Source organism: Scyliorhinus torazame, chromosome 7 (genome assembly GCF_047496885.1).
Source record: "Scyliorhinus torazame isolate Kashiwa2021f chromosome 7, sScyTor2.1, whole genome shotgun sequence".
In the NCBI taxonomy this organism is placed as follows: domain Eukaryota; kingdom Metazoa; phylum Chordata; class Chondrichthyes; order Carcharhiniformes; family Scyliorhinidae; genus Scyliorhinus; species Scyliorhinus torazame.
This window is the reverse complement of record NC_092713.1, coordinates 86,744,675-86,766,052: the sequence shown is the minus strand read 5'-3', so window position 1 is coordinate 86,766,052 and position 21,378 is coordinate 86,744,675. Positions and strand designations below refer to the sequence as shown.

The window sequence follows — 21,378 nt, the reverse complement described above, 5'->3', positions numbered from 1 at the left end:
GGGGGGGGGGGGGGGGGGAGAGGGGGAGGAGGAGGGGAGCCCAGCGCCAGACTTTGATATCCAGCTACCCTGCTCAAAATGGTGGCCTGACACAGGGATTCCGGTGGAGTATTCATTGAGACAGTCCAAATCAGAGCATTTTATGGGGGAACTCAGAGGCTAGGTCATCGAAAGTGAAGAGTGGAAAACCCTCAATAGAGAGACAGAGTATTAACAAGATTTTGTGACACAATGGTCATTGACATCTGGGTGGGTTGCTAAGAAATCCATTGGATCTGTCCTGGTTGCAACTGCCATTTAATGTGCTGTGTGGTGTGTTCAATCAACGTTTGCCTGTTAATGCATATTTACCTCATTTAATTCTGAATGTTAGAGTATAAGATGTGTATTGTCGATTGTTTTATTTTTCTGATTTTGTATAGTAAAGTTTATTTTTGTTTGTTTAAAACTATGGACTCTTGAGGCTTTATTCCTTTGTGGGTTACTAGAATTTCATAAGTTGACGAAACAAAACGTTAATGGTCCCTAATGAAATCATATCACAACACACTACCTGATTGCCAATACAGCTAAGGCATGTGATAGCAAAATACAGAAACAATGAAGCATATTCTGAATGAAGTCATATGTAAGTGCGGCATCTAAGTTTTCTTTCATTATCTTAAAGGTGCGACTGCATCCGAAACTGCAAAGTGTATTACACTATCACTAGGACTGGTGGTATCAGAACTTGATGATTCAGTGGACTTAACCGTAAAGCCCAAATTTTGCAAAAATATATTCGATGCAAAAGAAAGTAAGTACTTTCACAAATACAGACTATGAATCATAATATAAAATTTTAGTAACCCTAACTTTTTTTAGTAATAGTAGGTTAATGTTATTTATTTGTGCCCGCACGGCAGTGGGAGGAAACAATTGAATAGAAATGGGTCTTAATGACTCATTAGCAAAACCTAATGGGCCAGGCAATCTATCCTCCGGCCCTCCGTGGTTCTCCGATCCCCTGGGCTGGGAATTACATGGGTGGGGATTACTACAGGTATCACCAAATGTGAGCCTGACCTGGTGGACCTTGCGGTGGGCCAAGGGAGTAACTCCTTAAGGGAGTTGCCCTAAAGTCTATCCGAGGGCCATCCTCATCCCCCACATTGCACGACCTGCCCACCCCCTTCTACCAGAACCCCCAATCATGCCCCCTGAGACCTCCAAAACAGGAGAACCCCCCCCCCCCCAAGAGACACCCTTCATAGGGAGACCACCCTAGAGACACCCTCATTAGTGAGACTCCGTCCAGGGATCACATTAATAGAGAGACCCCCCCCCCAAGAGAACCCCTAACTGTAAGAGCCCCTCACAGAGATCCCCTAATTGAAAGAGCCCCTCACAGAGATCCTCTAACTGAAGGAACCCCTCACAGAGACTCCCTAACTGAAGGAACCCCTCACAGAAACCCCCTAACTGAAGGAACCCCCCCACAGATACTCCCGAACTGAATGAACCCCCCCACAGAAACCCCCTAACTGAAGGAATCCCCCCACAGAAACCCCCTAACTGAAGGAACCTCTCACAGAGACTCCCTAACTGAAGGAACCCTTCACAGAGATCCCCTAACTGAAGGAACCCCTCACAGAAACCCCCTAACTGAAGGAACCCCTCACAGAAACCCCCTAACTGAAGGATCCCCTCACAGAGACCCCCTAACTGAAAGAGCCCCTCACAGAGATCCCCTAACTGAAGGAACCCCCCCACAGATACTCCCGAACTGAAGGAACCCCCCACAGAAACCCCCTAACTGAAGGAGCCCCCAACAGAGATCCACCAACTGAAGGAACCCCTCACAGAGATCCCCTAACTGAAGGAGCCCCTCACAGAGATCCCCTAACTGAAGGAACCCCCCTACAGATACTCCCGAACTGAAGGAACCCCCCACAGAAACCCCCTAACTGAAGGAACCCCTCACAGAGATCCCTTAACTGAAGGAGCCCCTCACAGAGATCCCCTAACTGAAGGAACTCCTTACAGAGATCCCCCAACTTAAGGAACCCCTCACAGAAACCCCCTAACTGAAGGAACCCCTCACAGAGATCCCCTAACTGAAGGAACCCCTCACAGAGACTCCCAAACTGAAGGAACCCCTCACAAAGATCCCCCAACTTAAGGAACCCCCAACAGAGATCCCCTAACTGAAGAAACCCCCCACAGAGATCCCCTAACTGAAAGACCCCCCCCCCCCCCACATTTGGTGGAAGAGGGGCACCAAGGAAATCCAGTGGTGGGGGGCTGCTTTTCGGTAAGGGGAGGAGGTGGGGGACTGATTTGCAGTGCATGGGGAGGTGGTAGGGATAATTTGTGGTGCGAGGGTTGGTTGCCACGGAACTTCGCCATCTGGCCGGCCTCTCGAAATGGTGGCCCTATAAATTTGCATGGTAAGGGAAACTGAATTGCTTCCCGATTTATGCTCCTGGTTGGAATGTAAATCGTTAGCCATCCTCCTCTGATGAGACAGCAAGGCGCGTGATTCCCCATTGGCTGAATCAGAAATCGCGAAACGCGATTGGGCAGTGAATAGGTTCTGTCGCCAAAATTGTGGCACGTGCCGATTTGACGGCAAACTGCAATTCTCCGTCAATGGAGTGGTGTCAATGCTGTCCGGAACGCACGAACAGTAAACACGTTTGCATGTTATTAGCGGACCCGACCCGGTATTCTCCGGGGCCTCCGTGATTTTCTGCCTCCTTTGGACCAAGTTCCTGACGGCGCAGTTCACTTGTGCTTTTAGAAATTGTGAAAACGCCGTCATGGCTGATGAGGGAGAGAGAGTGAGGATTTAGGATATGGAGGGGCGCAACTGTGGGCTGCCGGGCCGGACACTGACTGGGCTGGCTGTGGTGGGAAGGGCCCTGCCAGGGCCGGGGAAGGGGGGATGACAGGGGAAGGGGCTGAGTGGGCGGAGTGACCCCCTCCCACAGGACTGGAGCAGTGTCCACCATTACTGCTGCCACTGGTTCTGCAGAGTGACACCGGCCGTATGGATGCCCCCACCACCCGGCTGCCACCCGCTGCCAGCCCACCCAGGGTAACGCCCACTGTAGCCCCTACCGCCGGGCGAGGGCCATGACGCGTACCACTGGCAAGGACAGTGCCAGCCACATAAGGCCTCGTGTGTGCCAGCAGCGCCTGTGATTCGGGGACCTGCCGGACCGGGCATTCCGTTGAAGACCCCGGCTGAGCAGGGAGACAGTGCGAGATATCTGCCAGAACATGACGCACCTGGCTCCACAGGGGGTATGGGGGAGGACACCCGCTCCCGGTGGCTGTCAAGGGGATGGTTGCCCTGAACCTTTATGCCACGGGGTTCGTCCAGGCACCCAGTGGGGACCTGCCGGGATCTCACAGAACTCAGTGCACAAGTGGGTCCACGCCATCACTGAGGCCCTGTATGCCCAGGCGGCTCAATATACCCACTTCAATGTGGACCAAGCCGACCAAGGTGCCCGGGCAGCAAGGTTCGCCGCCATCGACGGGATGCCCCGGGACCAGGGGGTGATCGACGGGATACATGTCCCCCTACGAGCACCTGCAGATGACAGGCTGCTCTACACAAACCGAAAGGGGTACCACAAAATGAACGTGCAGCTGATATGTGACCATCAGCTTCACATCAGTCCGGTCTGCACCCGGTACCCAGGCAGTGTGCAAGATGCCTTCATCCTGGCACACTCGACGATGCCTGACATCTTCAAGACGCCTCACTCCCAACCTCTGGGGGAAGAGGAGGAGGAATACCAGGTCTCTTCTGAGGCAGAGGATACGGGGAGGGGGAGGATGGGCAGGACATGGGGACCAGACAGGCATGGGAGGCCGCACAACGTGTGTTCCAGGGCCAATGTGCACGGGATGCTCTGATCGGCTCCAGGTTCGCCAACTGGGGTGGGGGGCACTGTTCAGGGGTACGGACAAAGCATCCCACCCCCACATACCTACCCTCACCCGGCCACCCTCCTCCCTGCAACCCCCTCTGTGATACATACCTACCGCATGACAGGGTGCAGGCTCTGGGTTTGCAGTAAGACCGGGTCTGGTCCATGGGATGGAGGATGATGACAACCCGCTCTGCAAAGAGCTCTGTTGCTCCACATTGTTTGACAACGTCTGACTCCTGCCCACAGCAGCACTTTCCACTATCCACTTGGGTAATCCCTGCATGAGAGCTGGCCATTCCATCACACAGTTGCATTGGATCCCTGGGGTGACGGTGGTGGGGACGGTCGGGGAAGGGAGGGGTGGGAGCCCAGGCCAGCCACAATATCCACCCATTCCCACCCCCCCACTCTCTGGCCAGTCCAGACCAGTCCACCCCTCACACCCATTTGACAGAGAACCGAGACAGGTTGTAACAGTGTGAACAGGTGTTTAATGTGACAACATATATTCAGATTTGTGCCCCAGTCCCTATAACTAAACTGTGCCCTGCACCCTTGCCAACTTAACTAGTGTCTAACTTTCTGGCCTAACGGGACCTAACTCTACATCTAGGTGGGTCCCCTGATGGTACAGCAGGAATGGAGGCGGCCTGTTGTGATTCCCACCCTGCCATCTGCGTCCCCATTGGCAGCCGTCTTCTGGGGTGTCCGGGCCTGGATGGGCCCGGCTGCTGCTCAGGCTTCCCAGGTGGCGTGGGGCTGACCTGTTCTGCCCACTGCCACCAGATGCACCATGGACAGGAGGGGGCTGGGGGTGTCTAAGGTGCTGCGGTGTTTTGGCACCTCCCCTGCGGGAGTCACCGGCACAGGTCCTATCATCTCCCCCTCCCTTGGGTGCCCGATGGCCCCCGGGCTACTCCATGGAATGGTGGTGTGCGCGGAGCTATCCCCTGAATCTCCCCCGCCACTTGCCGCTGCCAGTCCTGGACACCTGTTCTGGTCTCGACCAAAGTCTGCTGGCTCGCGGGCATGGAGCAAAGGAAGTGGACCATTTCCGTCTGGTACTGTGCCACCACCTTCTGGGTTTGTGTCACGTCAACCAGTGGCTGTGCCATCTCCCTCTGGGACTGGGCCACCTCCCTTTGGGTCTGTGCTACATCAGCGGCTAGCGCCTGGGCAATGCCGCCGATGTTCCCAGCCATGGCCTGCTGTGACTGGGCCACGCTCAGGAGTGCTCCTGCAATTTCCAGGTGGCTCTGGCACATGGCTGCCTGTGAGACGGCAACCCTGACCTGGGCCTCGGCCAGCACCTGCACAGAATGCCCCAGGTCTTGGACATGCTGATCCATAGCCAATACCTCCATCTCAGATGCCACCCGTGTGGTGTTGACCTGGGTGGCACGCATGGTTGGCACCACCTCCTGCTCCTGTAAGTGGTTGGACTCCTCTGTGGAAACAGAAAACAACAGTGTTAGACAGCCCAACTCATGCAGCCCAGGGGATGGGCAGCTGGTGGCCTCAGTGGCCAGAGCACCCGGCCACGGCGGCTAGTGTGGGTGCCGGCATGTGGGGCAGGATGTGGGTTCGGGCCTCCCTCCGGGTTGGGGATGTTGGGTTACAGTTGTTTGGGGCGCGACTCAGTGCCAGGGACACGGTGCTGCCTACGCACCCTGACCGCCCTGAGAAGATCATGCAGTTTCTTCCGGCATTGCTGGCTGGTCCAGACAGTGCTGCTGGTGGCGCTGACTGCCTTTGCCACCTGCGCCCAGGCACGGCAGACGGCGGTAACTGACAGCCTCCTTCCTGGGCCAGGGTACAGCGTCATTTTCCTCTCCTCCACTGCGTCCAGGAGGTTCTCCAGCTCGGAGTCAGTGAAACAAGGTGGCGTTCTCCTCGCTGCCATCTTGTTGGCTGGGATGGTGTGTGTGGGGAGTGAAGTGTGTAAGTGCGACTGCAGCTTGTCAGCCTCCTGAGTGTCAATCGTGGAACCGGCGAATCCGGCGCCGTTTCTCATTAGAATTGATTGTGTTTCATGTTGTGCCCCTCAACTGAATCCGTCCAGCTGCACCAGTTTTGCGGTCATGTAAATCTAAGAATTCTGCCTTGGCATCAACACTTGTGGCTGGATTTTCCGATTCTGCGGCTATGTCCGGAGGATGCGTCTGGTCTTACGAGCAAATAGTCGGCTCCGCCCGATTGGGGCTAGCAGCCGTGCCACGTAAATCCCCCGGCTTACCTGCCAATAGGGACGCAGAATGGCTCGGGCCTTTCCGCGCATATGCACGGTGGCAACCTGCGGCGGGATGCGCCGCATAACATGGCGCCGGCCACGCGTGGACCCAGCCTGCAAATAATGCCCCCCTGTAACACCCCTCGCCACTTCCAGACCACCCTCCACCAGTCCCCTCTGTCCCTGCCGATGCCTCCCCTGGCAGGGAACGCCCCCCCACCCCCGCCGACTGTGGCGGCGCTGGACACAGTCCGCAGCCTCCACGCCAGGTTCATGAAAGTTGAGAGGACACGTGTCCCACGCCGCGGCCCATTGGGGGTGCAGCATCGGGGGAGGGCCTCAGATCCTGAGGCCGTCCCAACGGTGTGGTTTTGAGGGGGCGGATATTCGGAAAAACGGCGCCCCCGATTTTGCCGTAAAAAGGGATTCTCTAGCCTATCGCTGAATGCGATTTCGGCGTCGGCAATGGGAGAATCCCGCCCTTAGTGTCAGAAACGGAGAACCCCGTTTCGAGGATATATACATTTTTAAATAATCTTTATCATCACAAGTAGGCTGACATTAACACTGCAATAAAGTTATTGTGAAAAACCCCGAGTCGCCACATTATGGTATCTGTTCGGGTTCACAGAGGGAGAATTCAGAATGTCCAATTCACCTAACAGCACAGGCTGGATTATCCGTTTTGGAGACTAAGTTCCCACGCCAGTGTGAAAACGGCGGTCTTTTATGCCATGAAAACTGCTGTCAAAGGGCCACCGATTCCCCGTTTTGCTGGGGGCTAGCAGGGAGGTAGCGTAGAGCTTGCAGCTCTAGCTGCTGATACTGCCCTCAGCACCTCCGGTTCCGAGGCCACGCATGTGCACGGCGGTGGCCTGCAGCGGCCGCGCCGTGCTTCATGGCGTACTCAGCCTGCGGACCTGGACCGCCAAAGAAGTGACCCCCTCTGACTGAGTCCGCAGCCGCCACGCGAGCCTCCCGGACGGTATGAGCACACATAACCCACGCTGTCGGAACCCAACCGGTCGGGGACGGAGCATTGCGGGCGGGCCTCAGGCAATGGCCTGAGACGTTGGATAACCGCCCCGTCGCCGAACGCGATTTCGGCGTCGGGAGCCGAGAATCCAGCCCCAGGTCTTTCGGGAGTTGTAGGAGGAAACCGGAGCACCCGGATAAAACCCTCGCAGACCCAGGGAGAACGTGCAGACTCCGCACAGACAGAGGATTGGATAGGGTGGACAGTGAGAGCCTTTTTCCTCGGATGGTGATGTCTAGCACGAGGGGACATAGCTTTAAATTGAGGGGAGATACATATAAGACAGACGTCAGAGGTAGGTTCTTTACTCAGAGAGTAGTAAGGGCGTGGAATGCCCTGCCTGCAACAGTAGTGGACTCGCCAACACTAAGGGTATTCAAATGGTCATTGGATAGACATATGGACGATAAGGGAATATTGTAGATGGGCTTTAGAGTGGTTTCACAGGTCGGCACAACATCGAGGGCCGAAGGGCCTGTACTGCGCTGTAATGTTCTATGATCTATGTTCTATGACAGTGACCCAAGCCAGGAATCGAACCTGGGACCCTGGTGCTGTGAAGCAACAGTGCTAATCACTGTGCTACCTTGCTGATATCTTACCTCAATGCCAGAATTCATTAATTTTGGGCAACCCAACTGAATTATAATGAGCATGGTTCCACAGCAAAGAATTCGTAACAGAATGGCACTAACATTTCAATCTTGCTCAGCAGAAGGATGACTATTGTGAAAAGCAATAAGGTCATGCTTATGTGATATAACCTGGGCTAAAGGAACACTGATGGTGCAGAATTATATTCTCCCTTTGGGTATTTCCATGGAGTGTTACATGCTGGCCCTCATGTGAGTGGGGTGGGATGGGGTGTTTGTGTTTTAACCCACGCTCTAAGGCACTGGAAATCTGATAGCGAAGGAAGACGACGACTTCTGGATTAAGGACCTAAGTACCTTTTCACTTCTGACCTCCCCTACCACACCTCTGACCTTACCCTCTGATCTCAACACCTTGTCCTTGACCCTGTACCCTGTAATGATATTCAAGTGAACATCACAGCACATACACACATACATAATGATGGACAGATCAACGGACCAATTAGCACACACAACACGACAGCCAATCACAGACAAGAGAATACACAGTACAAAACAAGGAACACAACACTTCCTGGGCAGTCCATCAGGAGACGGCTCAGGGCACAGACCTCATTGCCAGCCACTCAGACAGTCACCATGTGCTGAGTACCAGAGTTTACCATGTTAATAGTTGATTGAAATAAAACTGCATTGTACCATTCGCAACCGTGTTGGTTCGTCTGTGTCTCAGAGTACCCAACACTTTGTGGTACCAGAAGTGAATTAATACCTACCCACAAATCTGCCATCCTGCGCCATGGACACCGTCAACACACCGCAGCCGTTGCAAGTTGCTGGGAACCTTGTCGTAAATTGGATGTTGTTCAAACAGCGTTTCGAACTCTTTCTGGAAGCCAACGACAAAGAGAGCGTCTCGGACAAAAGAAAGATTGCCATCCTCCTCACCACCGCAGGTCAGCACGCCATCCATGTCTACAACTCCCTGGTGTTTGCGGAAGGCGAGGACAAACCTGAATACAAGACGGTCCTCCTCAAGCTCGACCAACACTTCAACGTCGAGGTCAATGAGAGCTTCGAGAGGTATGTCTTCCAGCAGCGCCTGAAACGTAAGGATGAGCTCTTTCAGTCATTCCTGACGCATCTCCGCATACTCGCGCAGTCCTGTCGTTACGACACCACCTCAGAGTCCATGATCAGGGACCAGATCGTTTTTGGGGTCACCTCGGGCACACTACACCAGCAGCTTTTAAAAATAAAAACTAGCCTCTGCAATCGAAGCCTGTGTCCTGCAGGAGAACGGGACTAGCCGCTATGCCCAATTTCAGGCGACCGAATCGGCGCGGAGGGGGTCCTACGCGACCGGATCGGCGAGCCAGGTGCCCCATGAGGCCGAACGGGTCCAGGCAATCGAGTTCCTCCCGGCCCGCGGCCCGGACGAGGGCAGCCGTTTCGCGCGCTTTTCGAGGCCTCCCGCGCTTGTGCGCGCCAAAACCTACGGCAATACTGAGGGACGTGATGCGCAGGCGCGCTCGACGCAAGACCGAACTGCGCATGCGCAGTGGCGCAACGAACGCCATGATGTCACGACGTGCATCAACTGTGGAGCTGCACATTTAAAAGGGCAATGTCCCGCAAGAACCTGACAATGCCTACGCTGTGGCAAGGTGGGCCACTACACTGCTTACTGTTGAGCAGCTCAACCAGTCGATCTTCCACATCTCCGACAACCTCGCAGGGACGTGCGGACCATTCAGCGTCCCCATTACGAATCGGGCCCAGACGACATCCAGACCGGTGACACAGATGACCGAGACACCTTCCGGGTTGCGGTCATTGATGGGAACCGAGTCAACACGATCAACCCGGGTGATGAATGGTGTGCCACCCTGACGGTCGACCGATCGCCGATCACTTTCCGCCTGGACACGGGCGCCTCCGCCAACCTCATAGCATGGTCAGCCTTCTACGCCTTGAAGGTCAGACCACCAATCCGGCCATCCCGGTGCAGGATGGTCGACTACAACGGGAAAGTTATCCCGGCTATGGGATCCTGCCAGCTCCAGGTGACACACAACACACACACGGCGACACTCTCGCTCGAGATAGTCGGTTCATCGAAGGACTCCCTGCTCGGCGCACAGGCATGCAAGGCTCTCCACATCGTGCAACGGGTCCACTCTCTCTCTCCAGACGGCACGTCTGACTTCCCGGATGCAGAGTTCAGCGCACAGCTCCAATCGCTCCTCGCCCACAAACAGGAGGCATTCGAGGGCATGGGAAAACTGCCATACACCTACCAAATTTGCCTCAAACCAGACGCCATCCCGGTCGTTCACGCACCTCGCAGGGTTCCTGCGCCACTTAAAGACCGCCTCAAGCTGCAGCTGCAGGATCTCCAGGACCAAGGAGTCCTATCCAGGGTCACGGAGCCCACGCCGTGGGTCAGCTCCATGGTGTGTGTCAAAAAGCCCTCCGGCGAGTTCTGGATATGTATTGACCCAAAAGACCTCAATAATAATATCATGAGGGAACATTATCCCATACCCAAACGGGAGGAGATCACGAGCTAAATGGCCACGGCGAAAATATTTACAAAACTGGATGCCTCTAAGGGGTTTTGGCAGATCCAACTCGATCCGTCCAGCCGAACGCTGTGCACCTTCAACACCCCTTTCGGCAGGTTCTGCTACAACCGGATGCCATTTGGCATCATCTCGGCATCTGAGGTCTTTCATAGGATCATGGAGCAGATGATGGAAGGCATCGAAGGGGTGCGCGTCTACGTGGACGACGTCATCATCTGGTCCACCACACCAGAGGAGCACATATATCGTCTCCAATGCGTTTTTGCCCGCATGCGGGAAAACGGCCTGTGCCTCAACCGAGCCAGGTGTTCCTTTGGCCAAACCGAGCTGAAGTTCCTGGGGGACCATATTTCCTGGTCAGGGATACGTCCGAATGCAGACAAGGTGAGCGCCATCACAGCCGGCAGACAAGAAAGCAGTGCTACGCTTCCTTGGCATGGTCAACTTCCTGGGGAAGTTCATTCCCAACCTTGCCTCCCACACGACAGCTCTGCGCCACCTCGTCAAAAAGTCCACAGAGTTCCAGTGGCAACACACACACCAGCTGGAATGGGAGGAGCTCAAACTCACCACTGCACCGGTATTGGCGTTTTTTGACACGTCTCGTGCCACCAAAATCTCGACTGATGCCAGCCAGTCCGGCATTGGGGCAGTGCTCCTGCAGCGGGATGACACGGCGTCATGGGCCCCACTTGCCTATGCATCGCGGGCCATGACCCCCACAGAGCAGCGCTACGCGCAGATCGAAAAGGAGTGCCTGGACTTGCTAACCGGTTTAGACAAGTTCCATGATTATGTGTATGGTCTTCCCCGGTTCACTGTTGAAACTGACCACTGCCCCCTGGTCAGCATCATAACCGAGGACCTGAACGAGATGACCTCTCGCCTCCAGCGCATCCTACTTAAACTCAGGAGGTACGACTTCCAACTGGTCTACACCCCAGGGAAGGAACTCATCGTTGCGGATGCCCTATCCAGAGCAGTGAGCACGCCGCCAGATGCGGAGGGGTTCGTATGTCAGGTCGAGGCACAGGTGGCCTTCACATCGGCAAATCTGCCAGCTAACGACTCCAGTCTGGCCCGTATTCGCCGAGAGACTGCGGCCGACCCCCTTCTACAACGTGTGATGTGCCACATGACGGGAGGGTGGCTCAAAGGGCAGTGCCCGCAGTTCTACAATGTCCGAGACGACCTGACCATCATTGAAGTCCTTCTGAAGCTGGACCGGATTGTGATTCCGCACAGCATGCACAAGCTGGTTCGCAACCAACTACACGAAGGCCACCTGGGAGTTGCGAAGTGCCGACGGAGGGCCCAAGAGGAGGTATACTGGCCGGGCATCAGTGAAGATATTGCCAACATGGTGCTCAACTGCCCCACCTGCCAAAGGTTTCAGCCGGCGCAACCTCCTGAAACGCTTCTGCCCCATGAGCTGGTGACGTCCCCCTGGGCAGAGGTGGGTGTGGACCTATTTCACGCGCTCGGCAGGGACTATGTCATCATCATTGACTACTTCTCTAACTACCCAGAAGTCATACGCCTGCCGATTTGACGTCGTCTGCTGTCATAAGGGCTTGCAAAGACACATTCGCTCGCCACGGCATTCCGATGACTGTCATGTCGGACAATGGGCCCTGTTTCGCCAGCCAGGAATGGTCATCGTTTGCTGCCTCATATGGCTTTACACATGTGACGTCTAGCCCTCTGCACCCCCAGTCCAATGGAAAGGCGGAGAAGGGCGTTCACATTGTAAAGCGGCTCCTCTGCTGCTGCCGGATCGGATTTCTGCCTCGCCCTGCTGGCCTATCGCTCAGCCCCACTAGCCACTGGTCTCTCACCAGCCCAGCTGCTGATGGGTCGCGCCCTCAGGACCACTGTGCCTTCCATCCTGGCACCCACAATAGACCATGCTCCGGTACTGCACAGGATGCAACTGCAGCGCGGTCGCCAGAAGAGGTCATATGACACACGGGCAACTGATCTTCCCGCCCTGGCCCCTGGAGACGAAGTCCACATCCACCTACCAGAAGGTGGCTGGTCAGCACCTGCCAAAGTTCTCTGACGCGTGGCTCCCCACATGCCTGATGGATCCGTTTGTAGGCGCAATCGCCGGGCTCGTCGCCTACTTCCACGCTCGCTACGAGACCTTACACTGACACCGTGTCCTCCTGTTGTTCCTGATAGCGACTTCTACCATGCCCCTTCCGTCGTCGCCCGTGGCCAGGCCCGCACCTCAGTCGGTGGTTCCAGACCTACCCTTGAGACGGTCAACCCGAATTCGTCGCCCAACTACTAGACTGGACTTATGAGACTGTTTATACATTGAACTCCTGCAACCACTGTGTTAACATGTTTATGTTCTTATCGTTACAGGAATTTGTTTTATCGTTCCACATTTCACCGTTCTTTGTTATGGTACAACCTTGTTATTATGTCACACCCGACATCGCCCCTTGTATATAGTTAAGCCCCATGTACATGCTGTAAATATTACACACACACACATTTAGCTGCACTCAGTACACATCTCTATTTATAACCACGTAGGCACATAATCTTGTAATAACGGGCAGATGTCGTGATATTCAAGTGAACATCACAGCACATACACACATACATAATGATGGACAGATCAACGGACCAATTAGCACACACAACACGACAGCCAATCACAGACAAGAGCATACACAGTACAAAACAAGGAACACAATACTTCCTGGGCAGTCCATCAGGAGAAGGCTCAGGGCACAGACCTCATTGCCAGCCACTCAGACAGTCACCATGTGCTGAGTACCAGAGTTTACTATGTCAATAGTTAAATGAAATAAAACTGCGTTGTACCATTCACAACCATGTTGGTTCGTCTGTGTCTCAGAGTACCCAACACTTCATACCCTGCCACTTCCCACTTGCCTCTGATCCCCTAGGCCTGCAATCTCCATCTTCACCTCCCCCGCATCCCCTCCACAAATCCCCAGTCTATGATCCCTCTCTCTCTCTCTTCTCTGCTCCCCAGCTGTGGCCTGGTGTCAAAGGTGTCCCCAGCCAGCCAGCAGCTCGATCTGTCTGACAGTAGCCGGACAAAGACAAAAGATACTAATCATAACCGGCTATTAAATTTAGCAGGAGCTCAGATAACCCTCTACCTCTGGGTTTCCTTTGCTCCTCGCCTCTGAATAAAAATCCAACCCTACCTTATGGTAAAAACTGGAGGCATTCTATTCCCTAACAATGCTATAATCGATCGAAAAATTCATTAAAATGCAAATACGCACAGTAAAAAGAATGCTACTTGATCATAGTGAAATGCTTTCCACTGAGTATAAAAAGATATTCAAAAATAAATTTTGCATTTTATATTAATTTCATTCTATTTATATTAAGCGGTTCATCTGAAGGAAATTATGCTATTGTGCGAAAAAGTAATTGTTTTATTTAATTTTTATTTTAGCTTCAAACAGTTCGAGAAGCCTTGTTGAAGATGTTCTTCCACGGGTAGTAGGGGGAGACATTAAATCCCTTCCTGGACCGTTAGATCGACAAATGCTAGATGCCAAAATGTATCGACGTTGGGGGAAAACTCTGAAATACGTGCCAGCTGTCATAGACTTTGAGGTAAAGATACCACAGAGCAATGTGCTTATATTCCAATACAATTAAAGTTATTTAAGTAAAATTAACATCCCATAATCTTAATCTGGTGCAATGAATGCACTATCAAAATGGACCAAGTGAGAAGTTTATAAACTCTAAAAGAACCATTAACCTTTCTTATGTTGAAGCACTGAAGGTCTGTGAACCAAAGGTATTTACTCAGCAATGTTTTAATGCACGTTAAACCTCATAATGCACGTTTCTTTAATTAGCAAAGATAAAGTTTGAAAAGGAAGGGAATTTTTGCATCAAAGAGCTATGAAGGATTGAAAGCAAAATCTGAACATGAACAGTTGTAAGTGAGAGTAGACAGCATATGAGCATTTGTATTACTCGTGCATTTTTTCTTGGAGATGATTTTCTGGAAGTGCATTTTTAAAATAAAGTAAGTGCTTTTACATGTCAAACAGCAGCAATGCCTGTGGCACTAAACACAAAGGAAACAAGTTAGCAGATCTGGGGTGAAATTCTCCCCCAACGGCGCGATGTCCGCCGACTGGCGGCAAACACGGCGCCAATCAGACGGGCATCGCGCCGGCCCAAAGGTGCGGAATGCTCCGCATCTTTGGCGGCCTAGCCCCAACATTGAGGGGCTAGGCCGACGCCGGAGGGATTTCCGCCCCGCCAGCTGGCGGAAATGGCGTTTGTTGCCCCACCAGCTGGCGTGGAAATGCGGTGCATGCGCGGGAGCGTCAGCGGCCGCTGTCAGTTTCCCGCGCATGCGCAGTGGGGAGAGTCTCTTCCGCCTCCGCCATGGTGGAGGCCGTAGCGGAGGCGGAAGGGAAAGAGTGCCCCCACGGCACAGGCCCGCCCGCGGATCGGTGGGCCCCGATCGCGGGCCAGGCCACCGTGGGGGCACCCCCCGGGGTCAGATCGCCCCGCGCCCCCCCCCAGGACCCCGGAGCCCGCCCATGCCGCCTGGTCCCGCCGGTAAATACCAGGTTTGATTTACGCCGGCGGGACAGGCAATTTCTGGGCGGGACTTCAGCCCATCCGGGCCGGAGAATCCAGCGGGGGGTCCCGCCAACCGGCGCGACCCGATTCCCACCCCCGCCCAATCTCCGGTACCGGAGACTTCGGCGGGGGCGGGATTCACGGCGGCCTACGGCCATTCTCCGACCCGGCGGGGGGGTCGGAGAATGACGCCCCTGGTTCTAAAAGGTACTAACTCAATATGTTCAACATTTTTGTATTTATAGGCAAATCAACAGCAAAATAAAACAGCGACTTCAGAAACTGACTTTTACTTTTGAATGAACTCTGAACTCAATTTTTTTAATACTCTAGATCATGCCAATTTATGACTTGGTGGCCAGAAGTAATCTTCCCTCTGTTGAAATCAAACAACAAAATTTAAAAAGAGCAATGGAAGAGTACTTGACAGAGTTTCATCCCTGCAGGTGTCCTGTGTGTGAAAATAATGGAAAAGCAGTTCTTTTCAACAATGCCTGTACCTGTGAATGTCTGCCTGGTTATGAAGGGAAAGCATGCCAGCAAACTAAACGAACGGGTAAGAAATTGTGACAAGGTATTACAGGTATCAATGTGGTAGGAATCCATGTTTTGTTTAAAACTTAACAGTGATCCACAGATCTTATAATTGTGTGAAATACAGTGATTGTAATGAATACCTTCAGGGGGACGATTCTCCAAATGGAGACTAAGTGTTCGCGCCGTGGTAAACGCCGTCGCGTTTCACGACGGCGTGAAACGGGCACGGGGACAACCGATTCTGTCCACAACAGGGGGCCAGCATGGCGCTGGAGCGGTTCACGCCACTCCAGCCTCCCTTCCCGGTGCCAAATGGGTGTCGCGCCAACCCGCGCATGCGCGTGGGACTTCTTCAGCACGCCGGCCCCTACGCAACATGGTGTGGAGGTTCAGGGGCCGGCCGCGCAACAAAGTAGGCCCGGGGGGGGGGAGAGGCCGGCCCGCCGATTGGTAGGCCCCGATCGCAGGCCAGACCCCGTCGGAGGTCCCCCCCGGTGAAGGAGTGCTTTTCCCCGCCCCACAGGCCGCCCCCCCGACCATTTGCGCAGAGTTCCCGCCGGCGGCGACGAGAGGTGAACGGCGCCGGCGGGACTCTGATTTTTCCACGCGGTCGCTCGGCCCATCTGGGCCGGAGAATGCGCCGGCACAAATGGCACCGATTCTCCGCACCTCGGAAAATTGCGCGCCGGCGTTAGGGCGCGGTTGCGGCGATTCTCCGGCCCGGCGCGGAGCTTGGAGAATTGCGCCCCAAATGTTTGCTTTGTGTTTCATAGTTCATTTCTGCTTTAAACACTTTTACTGCTATCTACCAGAATCTATCTGTAATATTGAACAGTTTAGGCCTATGCTCTATAGAGTTTAGAAGAATGAGAGGAGATTAAATTGAGGTATACAAGATGATAAAAGGTATGGATAACGTACAGGTGGAGTGTGTGCTTCCTCTTGTGGGGCATTCTAAATTGAGAGGTCAAAGTCTTAGGATAAGAGGTAGCAAATTTAAAACAGAGTGGAGGAGAAACTACTTCTCCCAAAGGGTTGTGAATCTGTGGAATTTGCTACCCCAGAGTGCGGTGGGTGCGGTAAATTCAAGGAGGGGTTAGACAGATTTCGAATTGGTAATGGGTTGAAGGGTGATGGAGAACGGCGGCGTTAAGGCCAGGATGAGATCAGCCATGATCGACTTGTGGAGCAAACGTGATGGGCCAAATGACCTAGTTCCGCTCCTATATCTTAAGAATTTATGAAATTAGCTAAATTGGGCTACTTCTAATTCATTTCAACAATAACCTTTCCCCTAATTCTGACTCTTTGTGTTCAGCTTTGGTGTTTGATGTTTTCTCATGGCTCTGAAACTGGGACATGTAATGACACAGCTTGATGCCCACCACAGAAATGTGTTACTGGCCGGCCAGAAGGATGGGAAATGTCAAAAATAAAATGATATTTGGGTTTCACCCTTATAATATTGCGGCTGAGTTTATTTGTCTGATTGTTGTTGAACTCTATGGGCTGCAAAAGCACGTGAACATTGTGGCTAGCGATACAATGATTCAGACATGTTCTTAATATCAAATCTGAATTTCAATTTGAATGCCAAATAGGTGAAGGATGAATGCATCTGGCTGTGGTTTTATTCTATAGTTAGCCATAGATTATTTTGAGAATATAATATAATCTATTTTATTTATTTTAATCATTTCAGAGAGTAATGATTTAGATGTAGTTATTGTATTCCAGGCCAAGAAAAAAATGTTCATGTTTGGGGAGGTTTTGTGCACAATTATTTATTTGCTGGGCAGTTTGAAATGATATTGCTTTCACTGGTCTTTTGATTTTGTAAATACACACTGTCAATCTGAAATTAATTGCGCTTACTTGATTCAGAGAATATTTCACAGATATATCTTTCATTTTGATAGGGCCCACTGATGGAAATTGGAGCTGTTGGTTGGGATGGACATCATGCCAAAATGGTTCGAAACAGCGGACGCGGAACTGTAATCATCCACCTCCTAAAGAGGGTGGTGCCACCTGTCTTGGAAAGAGCAGACAATCCCAGTATTGTTAAACAAAATGCTACCCCAGCATTTTGGCTGTCACTGATATAATGTATCTGTTCACTTACTGTCCATAATCAGCATGTTTTGTATGGAAAGACATGTGCCTTTTCTTACCTTTGGAATCTGTGTTCCAATTAAATAAATTCTTGTGAGTTTAAATAAAGAATGTTATTTTATCTGACGTACTTAATCCAAATATATGCAACACCTGACACTTGGTCTCACGCATGCATTCACACACACACAAACACAAAGATTGAATGCAGATAAGGATAGTGCACTTTTACAGATTATAGTCACTTCAGTCTCTGATTTATAATTTACGGCCTTCCATGTGGTTGGTTCATGGGTTCTTGAATGGATTTGATGATATAAAGTTGAAGTGAGGGTACTGTAAAATGGAAATAAGTTGTGAGGTTTATTGTCCTCAAATACCTAGGAGGTTGGCTCTCAAGTGAACTTTGAAACTGAAAAAGGTTAAGTACTTTGACTGCTTGATAACTTGCAGCTAGTCTCAGGGCTGGTTCTCAGACTGGCTGGCCATCATTGATCCTCATGGATCTGCTGAGTCTGGGGTAATAAAGATGCAGTCCTTGAAATTATCTTGGGGTTAATATTTCTGAGATGAGCCTAGTCTGGTTTGCTTGGGGAGGCCATTGTGAAACAATGGAAAGTTCATAGTGGCCACTGAGTTTGGCTCTGCTCTCTTGTCCACTATGAAACATGGAGACAGGCAGTCTGGTGACGCTATATTATTTAGCTGTTGGCCCATTGTCAACAATGCGATGTGTGAATTCCACAAATGGCTGTGAGGTACTCTCACCTATGATCATATTTAATTAGGTATTTGCTCGAGACTGTCTCTAGTCCAAATGCCAAAATTCACATGATTTATGGCAGCTATCTTAACAGCTTGTTTGTATCCAATGTTTAAAAGCATTGATGTAAAGTTCATAATATGTCATGCCTTTATTGGGCATGATAATATATTATTTACTTTTAAACAGTCACCATCTTCCTTTTAGATTCAGAACCGTCTACGCCGCTCTCTTGATGAAGAATTCCATCATATTATAGTTGCTCATTTCCAAGGAGCCTCTCACAGCTAGATTGCCAATTGTTACTTTCTGATTTACAGTACCCAGTATAGGATGGCCCGTTCTCTAGTTTCTTCCTCAACGTATTGGTCCAGAAAACCATGCTGTACACATTCCAGGAATTCCTCTTCCTTTGGTATTATTACTAATTTGATTTACCCAATCTATATGCAGATTAAAGTCATCCATAATTACAGACGTTCATTTGTCACACGTTGGTCTCTAATTTCCTGTTTAATGCTATCCCCAACATTGCCTCTACTGTTTGGGGGTTCATGTACAACCCCCACTCACGTTTTTTGCCCCTTGGTTTTCTCAATTCTTTTTTAAAACATTTTATTGAGGTATTTGTGATTTTGTAACAATAACAGAAGAAGCAGTGTACATACAAATATAAACATAGTGCAAAGGCCATCTTCCTCCCTCACAGGTCCCACCTTTCTTACACACTAATTGATGTGTTGGGTACTCTGCTACACAGACGAACCAACACGGTTGCGAATGGTACAACTCAGTTTTATTGCTAACATTTATTTACAGTGGTAAACTGGTTACTGAGGTTCGATCATAACCCTAGAATCTGTGGACCTATTCCTAATACTATCTTGTAGTGGCACTCAGCACATGGTGGATGTCTGAGTGGCTTGCTGTGAGCTCTGTGCCCTGAGCTGTCTCCTGCTGGAATCCTCAGGAAGTGTCGTGTTCCCTGTTTTGTACTGTGTATGCTCTTGTCTGTGATTGGCTGTGGTGTTGTGTGTGTTGATTGGTCCGTTGATCTGTCCATCAGTATGTATGTGCTATGATGTTTACCTGAATATCATGACATCCTCCCTTTTGTACAAGAACATGTGCCTATGTGATTATAAATAGAGATGTGTACTGAGTGCAGCTGAATGTGTGTGTGTGCAATATCTACAGCATGTACATGGGGCTAAACTATATACAAGGGGTGATGTCGGGTGCGACATAACAACGAGGTTGTACCATAAACAAAGAACGGGGAAATGTTGAATGACAAAAACGAACTGTAACGACAAGGAAGAACAGAAACATATTAACACAGTGGTATTATGAGTTCAATGTACAAACAAGCTCATAAGTCCAGTCTAATAGGTGGGTGACGAATTCGGGTTGACCGCCTCAGGAGTGGGTCTGGATCCACCGGCTGAGGAATGGGCCTGGCCACGGGCGACGATGGAAGGGGCATGGTGGCAGGAAGCTCCACGAAGTCGATATCAGGAACAACAGGAGGGCGCGGTGTCGGTGTAAGTTCCCGTAGCGAGCGTGGAAGTAGGCGAAGAGCCCGGCGATTGCGCCTACGAATGGAGCCATCAGGCATGCGAACCAGGAACGAGCGGGGAGCCACGTGTCGGAGAACTTCGGCAGGTGCTGACCAGCCACCTTCTGTTAGGTGGATGCGGACGTCGTCTCCAGGCTCCAGGGCGGGAAGAACAGTCGCCCGTGTGTCATATGCCATCTTCTGGCGAACGCGCTGTTGTTGCATTCTGTGTAGTACCGGAGCATGGTTGGTTGTGGCCAGAATGGCACAGTGGTCCTGAGGGCGCGACCCATCAACAGCTGGGCTGGTGAGAGGCCAGTGGCTAGTGGGGCCGAGCAATAGGCCAGCAGGGCTAGGTAGAAATCCGATCCGGCGGCAGCAGCCTTGCAGAGGAACCGCTTGACGATGTGAACGCCCTTCTCCGCCTTTCCATTGGACTGGGGATGCAGAGGGCTGGACGTCACGTGTGTGAAGCCATACGAAGCAGCAAAGGACGACCATTCCTGGCTGGCAAAACAGGGCCCATTGTCCGACATGACAGTAATCGGAATGCCGTGGCGAGCGAACGTGTCTTTGCAGGCCCTTATGACAGCGGACGATGTTAAATCGTGCAGGTGTATGACCTCTGGATAGTTTGAAAAGTAATCAATGACGATTACATAGTCCCTGCCGAGCGTGTGAAAAAGGTCCACACCCACCTTCGCCCAGGGGGACGTCAGCAGCTCATGGGGCTGAAGCGTCTCAGGAGGCTGCGCCGGTTGAAACCTTTGGCAGGTGGGGCAATTGAGCACCATATTGGCAATGTCATCACTGATGCCCGGCCAGTATACCGCCTCTCGGGCCCTCCGTCTGCACTTCCCGACCCCCAGATGGCCTTCGTGTAGTTGGTCGAGGACCAGCTTGTGCATGCTGTGCGGAATCACAATCCGGTCCAGCTTTAGAAGGACACCATCAATGACGGCCAAGTCGTCTCGGACATTGTAGAACTGCGGGCACTGTCCTTTGAGCCACCCGCCCGTCATGTGGCGCATCATCCGTTGTAGAAGGGGGTCAGCCGCAGTTTCCCGGCGAATACGGGCCAGCCTGGAGTTGTCAGCTGGCAGATTTGCCGATGTGAAGGCCACCTGCGCTTCGACCTGATAGACGAACCCCTCCGAATCGGGCGGTGTGCTCACTGCTCGGGATAGGGCATCCGCAATGATAAGGTCCTTTCCCGGGGTGTAGACCAGTTGGACGTCATACCTCCTGAGTTTAAGTAGGATGCGCTGGAGGCGAGGGGTCATCTCGTTCAGGTCCTTATTTATGATGCTGACCAGGGGGCGATGGTCAGTCTCAACGGTAAACTGGGGAGAACATACACGTAGTCATTCGGTCAGCAAACCCAGGCACTCCTTTTCGATCTGTGCGTAGCGCTGTTCTGT

The 21,378-nt window shown here is 51.9% G+C and overlaps 1 protein-coding gene across 1 annotated transcript in view; it reads left to right on the top strand.

The window, feature by feature from the left end:
- Nucleotides 1-17,762, top strand: part of LOC140426353 (complement component C8 alpha chain-like) — a 94,613-nt gene extending 76,851 nt beyond the window's left edge. The window contains exons 8-11 of the mRNA XM_072511011.1: nucleotides 668-796; nucleotides 13,828-13,991; nucleotides 15,318-15,540; nucleotides 17,441-17,762. Coding sequence (XP_072367112.1) covers nucleotides 668-796; nucleotides 13,828-13,991; nucleotides 15,318-15,540; nucleotides 17,441-17,589 — 665 coding nt within the window. The 3' untranslated portion in view covers nucleotides 17,590-17,762. The remainder of the gene's footprint in view (nucleotides 1-667; nucleotides 797-13,827; nucleotides 13,992-15,317; nucleotides 15,541-17,440) is intronic.
- The last annotated feature ends 3,616 nt before the right edge of the window (nucleotides 17,763-21,378 follow it).